Genomic DNA, 14,673 nt, shown 5'->3' with positions numbered 1-14,673 from the left:
GGTCCATCTAGTGCTAATCTTGGATTGGGTATGGTACTGATGTCCACTTTTGAAAGAGTCTATTTCCCCTTTAAACTCATTGATACCTTCCTTAAAAATGGACGTGTATGGTTGTTGAGTGAAAACGTGACTGCTCTGCTGTGATGCCCACAAACACCCAATCTCTCTAAGAATGTCCATTTGAGAAAGATGATAAAGAATAACATAATGAGTCAGTCTCTTTAAGAGAGGTGATGATAACATGGATGGGTAGAATAGATGAGACTTCTCAAATTACCCTGTTGTAAAATACAACTGAAAATGATAGATTTGCAATCAAAATTGCTATAATAAGATAATATGCTTTCAGTTCTAATTTTGGATAACCTTTCAGCATTGTAGTTTGTAAATGCAACAATCAGCAAAAAAATCTATTGATCATTATGAAGCACTTAGAGTAAAAATTGAAGCTACTGTAAATTCAGGGCAGGTTGCTCAGCATTTGTAAAGAGAAAAGACATGTCTTTATAGAAACTGAAAACTAGCAAAAACAAGCAGTTCAATAAGATTAGAAAATGGAGAGTGAAAGTAAAACTGGATGGGAAACAAAGATATTCCTTTCATAGAAAGGGAGTTAATGGGTGGAATGACTTGCAGAATTCTTCATATAATGCTGTTGGATTATGTCAAAGATCGTATCAGTGATGCTCTGGAAAAACATTAAATGGACAAAATGCAAGGATAAAATATCTTATGGACTGCGTTTAGTTCTATTTTGTGAGTTGGGAAAGATTGGCATCTTATCCTTAAATAGAACAAGTGAACTTTTAGTTTAGGAACTTTTTTTTCTCCCCCATTGACCAGTTAAAGTACTCTGGGCCAGGTTTTTGACATGGGTGGGGGGAACTTTGTCAGTGACCTGTACATGATCGCTGTCATCAGCCTGCTGAAAACTGACTGCAGCTTCAGGATTTAGTGCATGGAAACATTAAGGTGGAAATGGCCATTTGGCCCTTTAAGATTGCTCTGCCATTCAGACAGATCTACCTCAATTCCACCTTCCTGGACTATTCTCCAATATATATCCCAATCTTAATTTTATTCCGTTAAATTTTTTAAAAGTGGTTTGATTCTAGTACATTCCATTCCTGGTTAGCTATCTGTGAGAATTCATTAACATGATTGACTGACTGATCAACCTGATGTTATCACGGCAGCTCCATGCTGAAAATGTACATAAAGGAGTGTTACAATCCTATTCAGAGATCATGAGATCTCTCATTGCCGTTTTGTTTGAGCTGAGTGGCGAGTACCCTTGCTTTGCTTCTAGTTGAAAGATCCAGGCGAATGTGTTGTAAATATTCAAACAAATATTTTAATTGTCATTACTATATTTACGAAAGTGTTGGGTTTTATGATGGTGCTATTTTTCTTTAGTTAAGCACCATTTTATAAATGTAATGAGCATGTTTGTCTTTTTTTAGGCTCATCAGCTGGTGCTATATATCCCATCTTTAGTACTCCATGTACTACCATTAAAAGGTACAAACTTGTGATAATGTGTGCATGGCACTAAATTTTCATCATGTGCGTAAGGTTTATGATGTGATATACCGGCATATAAATAACACAGTCCTCTTAAATTCCTGTCTCTACTATTTTATTGAAAATATTTTTTTTCAGCGGGTTACTGTCTCTGCTAAAGCTGCAGAGGCAGGAACTGGAGACCATTAGTGACCAAAAGCTAATATCCTATTGTGCAATTTTAGGCGATGTTCCTTCTAGATTTAATCAATATAAATAAGCTTGAGGTAATGAGCCTCTATTTGTTATAGAGGAGTAAAGGCATCTGGGGATACAGATACACTGATCACTAACAGTAGTGATGCAGATTAATAAGGCCATAAAAAGCAAACATTAACTATCATAAATTTCAAAGTACCTGGAAGTCCCGTGCTTGCAGTAGACATCATCTTAGTGCAATGCACTGATTAGCTGACTACTAGCACAATATCAAAAATAAAATTGTCTTTGTTCAATTTGCATGGAATTTTTCATTCCTTAAACTGGAGGTTGTCTGGGTGCAGAAGACAATTAATTCACTTATCTAAAAATGCAAATTTCCTTCATACCTTACTTGCTAAGACCTCATCCATCTTTACTCATTAGCATTTCAAATACCTTTTACCCCTAACTTCTTTTGATAATTTCAAGCCTACAGTCTACCTGCCTCTGATTTAATTAAGTCAGCTGCACAGACAACCATCCACACACACCCATAAACCTACCTTATAATAAACCACAATAATAAAATGAAAAAAATTGTTAGTTTCATGACACCATGTCTTAAAATTATGAATTGAAATCCAGCCACAGGATTAGTATTGTTGATAAGTTGTATCTACTTTTCTAAAAAAAAAGCTGCTAATTTACTGTTTTTCTACATTCTTGCATGTCATTCTATAATCCATGCATGTTTCTCTCTTACATTTTTTACTCAAATTAATTTTGTCATGGGTAGTGTTTCGGAAGTAAAGTTAGTTATTCTTGCCCTTCTTAGTGTAGTTAAAAGCTCCAAGTGTAAGAATCCATTAGCTTAAAATTTTTGAATGAGAATAGTAGTCGGTGATTAGAGGACCTTGGAACAAGAAATGGTAGAAGTTTAACCCGTGGGGCAACGACATGTTCCGGGACTTCAGAGAAATAAAGTTGAAGGGGTTGAGGTTATAATGACAGTGACTTTTGTTATAAATGTTGTGCTGGGGAATAGGGACATTTTTTTCATGAAAATAATGCTTCATTCATAAAATTTTATAGAAGCACATTATATACTGTCAATTTGTAATGTAAAGTGCAGTACAGTTCAATTTGTTTCAAGGTGACACCGAGGTGCCTCACTACACTTACAGCTCCAGGTCATGTTTACAATATATATTTCATGTCAATTGTTCCCTGGTGCATACAGACAGAGGGGGTTTTATGCAACTTCTAGCTCCTTGGTGTATACTACAGCAGGAAGATCTTAGACTGTGGTCTTTCTCCAATGACTTTTCCTGGTGTTCAGTCCCTCCGCGTGTAGTCCTGGACTTTGGAATGTGCTAGTCTTTAACCTGGATAGCTCTTTGCAATGTAAGATTAGCAAGTTTCTGGCAGACCAAAGAGCATCTTTCATCAAGTTCATGATCCTCCAGCAGCTGTAGATGTTTGCCTTGTTGTGCATCCCTGGGAACAGCCTGTAGAGCAGACTCCTGTGTTACGGAGCTGCTCAGGATGTACCTTGACAAAAACTACTGCATCTCTTTCTACAGCCTCTTTGCAAAAGCACGTTTCAGAAGGAGGGCAGCAGCACTTGCTATCCTACCACAGCTGCCCTGATGATAGTGAGCAGTGGTGCAGAGTCTCCAGGTGTGCATGAAGAATTTGATGGAGAAGGTCATTCTCACCACCAGCCAAGCTACCTCTTGACACTTGTTTGTAAGCTTTGGCGATGAGGCATTCTGCCAAATGATTAACAGTCAGGGAGCCACCCAGCAGGATCTAATGTCATCTTTTCCTGCAAGAACTCGAGGACCTTGCATGTGGACCACTGCTTGATGAATTTGTGGTCAAAGGTATTTTTCTGCACAAAATTTTCCACAAGGGATGGGTGTTGTGGGAAAGTCCAACTGCATGAGTGTTCCATGGCAACATGGCCAGATGCATCCTTCACAACATCAAGGATGAATAGAACCTCTGCATGTAATGATACTTGGTGTTTGTGTACCAAGAGGGTTTACGCACAGTTTGATGCAACCATACACGAAGGCGGCCATCAGTATGAGGATGATGTTGGGTATGTTTTGCCCTCCCATACCACCCACCATATCTAAAGATCTGCACATTGTAACCCTGCAGACATGGTCCATTTTGATCTCGAGATGAAGTGGAAGAGCAGGAGCAGGATATGGGTCAGACCTGCACAACAACGAGTACACCTGGTACTTGTTGACTAGGTTCTTAACTGCAATAGAGAGGGAGTGTCACTCCCACACCATATGACCTGTTTCTCTTTCACCTTGGCTATACATTAAGGTTTTAAACCCTCCTGGAATGGCCAGGAGTCCCCTAGAATTGGTCTCAATCTCCTGGCGACTAAACAAGGCATTCCAGGAGCACATTAGCTCCCAGCAAGGGCAGCCAGTACCAGCCGCCGGCCAGTCGCATTCCAGGTTTGGGTACCATCTGACCTTCCCTACTTCAGGAACCTTTCCCCCACCTGTAGAAAAGCCCGACGCTGCGTTGGCGGAGGCCACTTGAAGGAGATCTCCAAATGGCCTACAGATTGTGATCAGAGCTCCAGTCAGTTGAGGCGATGCCCACTTGGGTTGCAGAGCTGGAGGAAAGGGTGCTGATTGAGTCAAGGTTAGGCTTGGCTGAGACTGGCTGGATGCTTGTATAGTGATTAATTAGTGTTATAATGTTATTAATTAGTGTTGGAATGCATTGGTGATGACCAGGTGGACAGTGGTGCACTGCGGTTTCAGTCCCCCGAGAGAAACTCGCAGGGGAAGGAATTGTTCAGACTCGTTGGAATTTATTAGACACAGGTTCATTCGCTCTCACTGTGTTATTGGCCTTTTTTCTGATATCACCTGCGCACTCCACACTTGATGGCGTTCCGTGACATCACTTCTGATGACTCCCAGAGTATGTCCAGCCAGAGTTGCAACCCTGCTGCACACTTATCCCAGTTTTGGCAGGTGTCCCAGCTCTTCCAAACCACATTCCCAGCACCTTCAGGTAACCTGACCTGACAGTGAACAGAACAAATGATAAGTTGACCCAGTTCCCAAAGAACATGGCCTCACTCTTTCTTAATCACAATTTACTTTGGCTCCCAAGACTTGTTCAGATTAGTGCAGATACATTAGTCTGCACCAGCACCAGATCTGAGCAGCAGACAGTGACACCATCCGTGGACAGGGAGGTTTTGATTTGAGCACCTCCGCTGCCTGAGATCATCACCCCCTCTCATGCCCATATCCTTCCTGATGGACTCAGCAAACATTTCAGAACAGCACACGAACAAGACAGGAAGGAAGACAGCCTTGCCTGGCTTCAATTTGATTGGGAAGCTTCCTGATTCCCACTAATTGCTTGAAACTTCTCTACTGATGTTTATGTAGAGTAGTTGGATCCAATTGCAGATTCCCACCCCAAACCCTGTTTTTGAAAGCTCATCCATCGTATAGGTGTGAGATATTTTGTTAAAGGTTGCCTTCCTGGTCCAAGCTTATGAAGTAGATGTCGAACTTCCTGTCCTCTACATGGGTGATTGTATCCCTGAGTAGTGCAAGGCTATCAGAGACCATCTTACCAGGTACAACGTAGGCCATGATCACGGTTAACCACCAACTCCAGAGCAACTTGTCCAAGGTCATTGGCAATCGGGTCATAATTTTTTAGTGCACGGTAAGCTGTGAAATGGGCCATCAATTTCTCATTTCCTCCCTTTTCTCTTTTCTGTTTGAGGATGATGATGCCTTTCCAGCAGGCCTGGGTCAATCCAGTCCTACAGGGTCACCTGGTAAACATTGCTCAGGGAGTTTTACTCATCTCAAAGGACCTGACCGCTCTGTCAGCTTGTCCAGAATTAGCAGTTTGTCTAAACTCTCCCGCTTGCTGCCTTCTAAAATCTCTGATAGAGAACAGGAAGGACTTTACGGGCTTCATGCTGTACAACCTGATAATAAAAGGGCACCCCCCGATCCTTGTATGTCAGGTTGTGATGATGTAACCAAGCCATCTACCTTTAGACTGCTAACCTCAGAGCTCGCTTTCTAACTTTTGGAAGTAGAGACGTGAGCACATCTTGCCCTGCTTTATGGAGCAGATGTGGACTGAATGATCTTGGAGGCCTCTGGCAAAAGTGAGGCCTGCTGGTTCTTCATTTCTTGGAGGTCCTCCCTGACATGAACCCCCTTTGACTGCAGCAGGAACAGATTCTGCATGCTTTTCTGGAGTTGGGACATTTCCCTTTGACTCACCTGCTCATGTTCTGAACATCTTTGAGGATAAAGAGCCTCTTGACCTTTGTCTCGTTCACTTTCCACCAGTGCATGGGGGATCCAAAGAGTGGTTTCATGGTTCTCCAAACTTTGTAATCAATTTTGGTTTCCTCGATTTGTTTTCTGGGGTTCAACAGTTTTGCTTTCAACTTTTATATCCCCCTGTCAACTTTCTGCTCTTACTGTAGGTGACAGTCTGCCAGTAGGCGGCAGTGATCAGAGTCAGACACCAACTTGATGCCAGTGGATCTGATCATGAGTGCTTGGGACAAAAACAAGATGTCCTTCCTGGTGCTCCGTCAGCTGAAGGCATTGTTCAGCTTGGTGTCTTTTACCACTTGCGTCAAAATTCTGGATATAATGTCCAGTTTACTGTTGGCCCTGTCGGATCATCCAGTCGTATCAATGCTGTATTTGAAGTCACTGCCCAGAATAACCAGTTTGGACATTGACAGTAGTAATGGGAGCTGCTGGAAATTGGCTAGCTGCTGGTTCTTCAGAGCACCTGCTATGTGGAGGCTACTGTCCACCAGCATCTTAACTTAGATGATGGTGCAGTTGCCTCTCCATAGCAGACTACACAGGCTGAAGGAATTGCAATCTTTTCTTCCTGACCAGATTGATGGCCTGTGGAAGTACAGTTATGACCGTTGCCTGTAGGTGCTGAAGTGTGGTCATTTGCACTCTTGCAGAAACAGCAGGTTGACTTTGGTGAGATATTCCAAGATTGTAACACACTGAGTAGTGGTCTTAACATGGAATAGAGGCAATCTTTAGACTAATTTAGTATGTGTAGAATTCACCGGACCAATTGTCCATCTATGCTGGCCTTAACCCTTAGGCATGTTCCTGCATAGTGAACTGTGTTCAGACTGTTGTACCACCATGCTGAGATACCAGTCCTGGTCTCCTGGTGAGTTGTTCTGTTGGGATGACACTGGGTTTGGTAGAAGGGACATGTAACCCAGGAAATTTAAGCTGTCTCTAGTTGGTGCTATCTTTCCCCACATCTTGAACATTGTTACTCCCAGTTTCCTTGGGTTGGTGTGCACTGGGCTCTTTGCTGGTTCGTGTTTTGCAGTGAGGTGGTCTTCTACTTGCCTTTACTTTTTGCCACATTTTTGTTCATTGCTGTTTTCTTGCCCTTCCTCACCTGATGAGGAGTACCTGCTGTCAATTTGAGACATGAGCCACTTCTTACCACTAGTTTGGATGGTGGTTTGTTCAATTTTTTGGGTCGTCTTTATGGTTTTCCTCTTAACAGCCATCTCCTCAATTGTCCAAATGCTGGTTCCTTTTCCATGGATTCTGTCTGCTGGAGAAGAGGCACAGGGCATAGTGTTGGCATTTGGCAGCTTGCTGAGGTATCCTTTGCCTTTTTCTTTGTCCCTCCTTTCTCCTGTTTCTATCACCTGAGGGTCTTGGTGGGATGAGGGTTGTTTATCTCCTCTGAGATGATTGTTACTGTTCCTTTGTCATGCACATCCTTGATCCTTGCTGGGAGCATAGAACTTAGGAACAGGCTATTTGACCCTTTGAACTTCCTCCGCCGTTCGGTAAGATCAAGGCTGATCTGCTCTTCTGTCAGCTCCCCTTAACCCTTGATTCCCTTGTCTATCAAAAATCTATCTAACTCAGCCCTGATAAATTCAATTACCCAGCCTCCACTGCTTTCTGGGGAAGAGAATTCCACAGACCAACCACCCTCTGAGAAAAAGATTTTCCTCATCTCCGTCTTTAAAAGGGAGACCTCTTATTCTTGAACAGTGTCCCCTACTTCTGGTCTCCCGTACAAGAGGAAACATCCTAAGTTTCCACCATGTCCAGGCCCCTCAGAATCTTGTATGTTTCAATAAGATCACCACTCATCTTTCTAAACTCCACTGGGTATTGGCCCAAACTGTTCAACCTTTTTTCATAAGGTAAGCCCTACATTCCAGGAACGAGTGGAATTAACCTTCTCTGAACTGTTTCTATTGCAATTGTATCCTTTTTCAAACAAGGAACCAGTAACTAACAATGCTCCAGGTGTGGTCTCACCAAGGACCTGTACAGGTGCAGCAAAACTCCCTACTTTTATATTCCATTCCACTTGCAATAAACGCCAACATTCTATTTGCCTTCTTAATCACCCGCTGCACCTACATGCTAACTTTTTGTGGCCCATATACTAGGACCTGCCTGTGAATATATGACACTCTTTTGGCCAGGCCTTCTAAGGGTGGCCTGCCTCACCACACAGGTTGCAACATCTACTCTGCTTATAGACCTTTGTATTGTGACTTTCCTGCTTGCAGACGATTGCTTTGCAGTTGGCCACCATGTGCCCAGATTTTCCTCAGTTGTGATGAGCTGTCGGCTGCCCCACATAGAACAATTAGCCTCAAATTCTCCAGCAGCAAAGCTGGAAGGAGGATGGCTCCCTCCACTTACAAGGTTACTTTGATCTGCTGCTTAATGGTCCAAACCCTGCACAGGTCATTGACCTCCATGCTGTTTCCTTACCACCTCATTGTACTGGTGAGGAGCCTGAGCACATCCACAGGAGATATATGGGGGTTATACAGATGGATTATCACAATATGATGTTGTTACAATGCCAAAGTAAATAGTGGCTTTGCAGCTGGGATCAACAGCTGTGCCTCATTTCCGCTCTCCTTGAAAGCTTGCAGAAGTTTCAGGCATCCTGTGTTATGACGTGGCGGATGATTTATGCCAGGTGGATCAAATCCACGAGGGAAACTTGATCACACTATCACAATGGTTTTGCAATTTGTATTTCGAGGTGCATGCCCTGAGCTCAGAAGCAATAAGTCCACCAAGACTTCAGAGATTTTTAGAAAACTAAATTAAACATTTATTAACAAAAGAAAAGATTTCAAGCACATATATAGGTCTACAAATTACTACTATAATAACAACTCCTAAAACCCCTAATTAATCTGGCTTCCAGTTACACCCCCATTAAGGCAACAGTAAGAAAAAGATTTTAAACAGATCTGGGCAAGCCAACACAATACCCTGGACAGTAGAATTCAAAATGGCTTTTCCCAGCTTCAGTTTCTGTAGATTAATGCATAAATACTGGAGGCTTCTCACACTCTGTTAGATCTTACAATGCCTTCCCTAACACAGCCTTATTCTCCTCTATACATGTTTCTCCCTTTTAATGTAAATTCCATTGTTCCCATATGTCTTTGGAACTTTACCTTTCTCATAATACCTTTTCATGGTGCTAATATTGTCAGTAACCTTTGGGGGAAAATAAACACACTGCTTGGCCTAACTTCTCTGTCTAGGTGTAAACATCATACCATCTCTTTGCAATTCGAACTGCCCTGATTTATCTAAAAATGCAAATTCTCCTCACGTTACATTCTCATGACTTCAGCCATGTTTGCGTATTTAGCATTTCAAACCTAGCTTCTTTTGATGAATCAAAGCCTCCAGATCAGTTGTCTCCAATTCAATTAAATCCCACACACGCACATGTGCGCACACGAACAATCCAACCCCACTATTAACCTACTATTACTATAGATCACAATAATATTGAGAATTATTATATTTTCATGACATCTGCGGTGTTTTTGAAAGTAACATCGAAATATCTGTTACTGGGGAAATCTTGCAGACAGAAGTAGTCTGTGGCTGGAAATCCACAGCAGCCAACTAAGAGTACCTTCATGAAGAAAGTGCGGTCCATCCATGTGCTTCCTTCCATTGTCTTAACTGTTGACATGACAGTACCCTCTGCCTTGCAGCTAAAGCCAAACATTAAGTACTCACTAACTTTGTGTTAGGCTTGAGCAAGCATGATGATCCATCAATCAGAGGGAAGCCCAATTGTTATTGGGACGTTAGGCCAAAACCCACAATGGGATCTACCCAAGAATAAAAAGAAACTAAAAAAACTTGCAACTTGGACCAAACAGGTGCTACACTTGATCTTAGCTGAGAAGTGAGAATAGGGATAAGTTGATGGTGGTGAGCATGTGGTTAAGGAGGGAAGGCTGGGTGGCTGGGAGCCACCTTGGTGATGGAGTGGAGTGGGGCGGGGAGGGGAATGGAATGGGGAATTGGAGGACCACATCATAGGATTAATGAACAAGATGCTGGAAGGATAACAAGTGACTGGAGTAAGGTAGTGGCAGCTTGGGGCTGAAGGGAAGTGAAGACAACAAAAAGAATCATGTTTTGGCATTTAAAAGAAACTGAGGTACAACTGGACAGTGCAGTGGGGAGGAGGGAGGTCACATAACTATTTGTGAAGAAGAGTCATTCCTACTTTCCCCTATTGATTACATGCTATTATAATTGCAACATGAAAGTAAGAACTATTTCTGTAAGTTGTGTCTCATTGTAATTTTGTTTTTACTTGTGTAGACATGAGCTGTTGAAAGACGAGACTACTTCTTTTGGATCCAATAACCCTTTTGCTGCTGCCCCTGGGATGCCCTGCCCTGCACCTCTATCTCTACAGAAGAACAAAAGAAAAGATTTTGACAAAGCATTCAGCGACCAGCTTATTATAGTAAGCTTGAATTAGCATAGTGTAAAGAGTGAAGAAGTTAATAGATGCCTGCAAATTTTTATTTTAAAATAATGAGTGAAAATAAACATAATTTGAGATTTGGTTATGGTATTATCAAAGACAGTGAAAATTCTTCTGCTCAGATTTTAATCCAATTTACAGAAAACCTGCTATAGTATTATGTACCCGTGATTGGATTACCTGGTATAGTTAAAATAGATTTTAGCTAATTAAAAACATTGTAGTTTACACACCTATGTCACATACAAGTTAAGTGATTTAGAGCAGAATAGTTTTGAAGGAGCTGGTGAGTTAAATCATGGCCCAAATTTTCCAAACGCCTGGTTCCAACCCTGATCAGACAAAATAATACCCATTTAACTTCCTCTATTTTTCTGGGCAATCTTCTGTTAGAGGATCCTTCCAAACGCACTCAGTGCAGGAAATCTCGGAGACATCAGCCAAGGAAATCCGCGCAGGAGCCATGTTCCCTTTTTATGGCATTAACTGCTGTATTCTGGTAAGTAGAGAGTTTAAATATCCCAAAGCTGCTTTGAAAAGCTATGGAGAGAAGGTAAGTAGCTAAGTAGGTAGGACGGGTAAGGTAAGGGGGTAGGGTGCTGGCTGAGTAGGGTGGTCAGGAGGGGTAGTCGGGGGTGAGGTGTCAGGGTGGTTTGTGGGGAAAGTCGAGGGCTTTGGGGGAGGAGGGTAGTAATTGAGGGAGTAGGATGGTGAGGTTGAGTCAGATCAGGGCTTTGGAGGTTAGTTGGGTGGTGGAGGAGAGTGTCAGGTCGAGTCAGTGGGTTGGGGTGGGGAGTTGTATGAAGAGGATTGGGAGGTCGACGGGGGAGTTGCGTTGGGGGTGATGGTGGTTGTTTCAGTTGTATAGTTACCCAGGAGCTAGACTAGGATTTTTCCTGGCTTACTAACCAGGTTAGAAAGTTAGAACTGTCTGAAACCTATAACTCTAACTCAGAATTGGAGACTTTCTCAACTCCCATCGGAAGTTCAAACTTCCCGGACAATTCCCACGAAGTCATTTCTTTTAAAACTTCCGAGGGGCCCTGTAGTGCATCTTGTTAGGGGGTGGGGGCGTACATCCATTCCCCAATTACCAGAAACCTGAAGATCTGGGCCGTTGTCTTTAAAGTTACTGAATTGTTTTCACTGGAACTCGAGGTTAAGAGAAATCTTTCAAAATTATGAAAAGTATTCAGAGGATAGAAAAAAAACGGAAGACTATTTTCACTGGTGAATGGGTGCCAAGTAGGCATAAACTCAGGATTAAGTTAGTTTTTATCTTTTGTTTTAAGTAGAAACCGAAACAGCTATCGTAACAGATTCATAAACCATTTAAGAAAAAGCGATGTGTTCGTAAAGGAAGGAATCTGAGATTATAGAAAAGCAAAGAACAAGTTTAGAATAGATAGCACCTGCTAAATAGTAAGTTGTGGCACAGGTACAAAGGACCAAATGGCCCGTTCCATTTTGTAATTCCAGTAAACTGGATAACCTTGCCTGATCTTTCAACCAGTGTTCCAACTACTCTTTGAGGTATTGTGAAGTCAAACCTGTTTGGCTATACCTAAATTGATTCAGACAAATATGTACATGATGGTTGGTATGTAAGAAGCTGGTTCAATACATTTTCCACCACTGTCTCTGCACCTTAGCTGAAGCTGGGTGGCCCGTTTCCAAGCCTGAGGGTACCAGTTGAGCAAAACAGAATAATGAGCCAGGGCATGCTTTTAATCCATTTTAGTTAGTGAAAATATTTTCATCCTTTATCTGAATTCTTTTTATTGGGGGGCGGAGGGGGTGATGGTGAGAGGCATGATGCTAAGTAGGCAAGTAGTAGTTGGGTATTGATTTAATCTTTAGGACCATTATCTTTTTGGAGATCTCCATATTTTAAATAATTTGAATCCATCTCTTTGAGTAAATCACAGCCACCCATGTTTTTCAGTGTCTGTCCTTGCCTTAAGATCTAGGTATGTTTATGGTGACACACTTGAGTAAATGAATAGCCAACCTTGTTTGGTAACTACTTTAAACTACAGCATTACCCCATGATCTGAAGAATTCCTTATCCACACTCCCAAGCGATAACACTTCACAAAGTCTCATATAAAGTTTAAAATATAAAGTGAATTTATTACACATTAAGCAAATAATCTAAGTTTTATATGTTTGCAACTTCAGGTGGAATTTAATGCATCCCCCACTCCAAGGCAAGTTTGGAGGCAGAGAGGGCCCCTGTGTCAGGAAGTGGGTCCCTGCAGGAAGGCACCCCCTGCCTTTGCTAATGCCAAACTCTCTCCTCTCATGTCTGCCAGTTTTTTGGCTCATGTGATGGGTCAAATGGTCTCCTGAGCTATCATTCTTGAGACTTTCCCAATGCCAGCTGCTCTTCCAAATAGAGCAGCTCCATTTGCATATCCAGAAAAGAGTGGATTTTGAAAATTAGGCACTCGTATTCAAAAAGAGAATGGTTCAGTTTACGTTAGTCTCAATCACCAAAGTCAGTATATAGTGGAAATTGTGTTAGACTGTCTTTTGAGGAGGCTTTTTTTTTTAAATTGCGGCATATCAGGATGAATAAATGTCAGGATAGATGACAGCACACCACCACCTTCTCAAGGGCAATTAGGGATGAGCAATAAATGCTGGCCTAGCAGCAATGGCCACACCCCATGAAGGAATTTAAAAAAAAACAATTCTGACTTGGTTGTTGGGCTCCCTATGTTTAAATGATTTGAATTTTAAAAAGATAACCACTAAATAAAAACTTGACAATGCTTCCCCCCCCCCCCCCCCCCACCAAGCTTAACTGCTTTCTAGACCTTTTTGTAAAAAAATCTACTAAACGAGTTAGACAGGTATTCGGGAAAGCACATTGGTTTGCTTTCAACCCCAGTTGAAGCAGCGTGCACTTGTTTTCTAGCAGTTGGATAGGAGGCTTTGTGGGTGGTCTTCCCTCCTCTGCAGTCCCTTTCAATGTCAGATTGAGATTGGTGGTTAACCCTAAATAGTTTTCTCATCTGACTTCGATTCACACTGTAACTGAAAACAGAGCTGCATTGTGTGAAATTTACAAGAATAAAATCTGTATAAGGATTAAAGAATCTCATTCTGCAAAAGTACATTCACAGAAATCCATTCTTGCTGATTTCACAGATGGACCTCCAGGTTTAGCTCTGACGCATTCTTTAACTTTTATTGGATTAGAAGCTATTTAGTGTTAATCACTGACCTGCCTTCAATTTGTGAAGCAGGGAACCTGATTTCTGATTATCTGGCAGCTATGTTCCTAGGCCAGTTGAAATCAATGTAAGAAACGTTCCTTTCAAGCTGATAAATTCAGCATGCTTTTATTTCATAATACATGGGATGCATCATCCAAAAGCAATTTGCAAAACCAGGAAAAAAATGAAATAAATACAGGTTGGGCAGCATCTGGAGAGTGGAAGTTCAGTTTCAGGTCAGTGATCTTTCGTGAGAACCAGGAGATGTTTTAGATGGTCATCTTACATAGAAGAAAAGCAATGAGGAAAGGTGGATCTCCAATCCATCAGAGATGTGGATGGAGGTTGCACTCAGTTCATAATGTTTTTGGGACAATTTCTTAGAGCAGTACGTTCTAGAGCCAGCCAGAGAGCAGACTATCCCTGGACCTGGCAATGTTCAATGAGATGGGATTAATTATATGACCTCATGGTAAAGAGAGCCTCTAAGTGACAGCGATCACAACGTGGTAGAATTTCATGTTCATTTTGAAAGTGAGAAGTGTGGGCCCATAACTAGTGTTTTAAACCTAAATAAAGGGGTAACTATGAGGTTATGAAGGCACAGCTGGCTAAGGTGAACTGGGAAATTAGGTTAAAAGGTAGGACAGTAGAGTTGCAGTGGTAAACTTTTAAGGAGACGTTTACTGACTCTCGGCAAAGATTTACCCCAGTGAGAAAGAAAGGCTCTTTGAGAAGGATGCATCATCCATGGTAAATAAGGAAGTCAAGGATAGAATTAAATTGAAAGAAACACTGTACAAATCTGCAAAGATTAGTGATAGGTCAGAGAACTTAAGAACTAGCAAAGAATGACTTAAAAAATAAG

The 14,673-nt window shown here is 41.8% G+C and overlaps 1 protein-coding gene across 3 annotated transcripts in view; it reads left to right on the top strand.

The window, feature by feature from the left end:
- Nucleotides 1–14,673, top strand: part of esco2 (establishment of sister chromatid cohesion N-acetyltransferase 2) — a 43,801-nt gene that overhangs the window by 11,884 nt on the left and 17,244 nt on the right. For all 3 annotated transcript variants that reach the window (XM_078542245.1, XM_078542244.1, XM_078542243.1), the window contains 2 exons: nt 1,464–1,521; nt 10,413–10,560. In XM_078542245.1, coding sequence (XP_078398371.1) covers nt 1,464–1,521; nt 10,413–10,560 — 206 coding nt within the window. The remainder of the gene's footprint in view (nt 1–1,463; nt 1,522–10,412; nt 10,561–14,673) is intronic.

Source organism: Cetorhinus maximus, chromosome 5 (assembly GCF_964194155.1).
Source record: "Cetorhinus maximus chromosome 5, sCetMax3.hap1.1, whole genome shotgun sequence".
Taxonomy (NCBI): domain Eukaryota; kingdom Metazoa; phylum Chordata; class Chondrichthyes; order Lamniformes; family Cetorhinidae; genus Cetorhinus; species Cetorhinus maximus.
The sequence above is the reverse complement of the archived record's forward strand: the minus strand, read 5'-3'. Positions and strand labels throughout refer to the sequence as shown.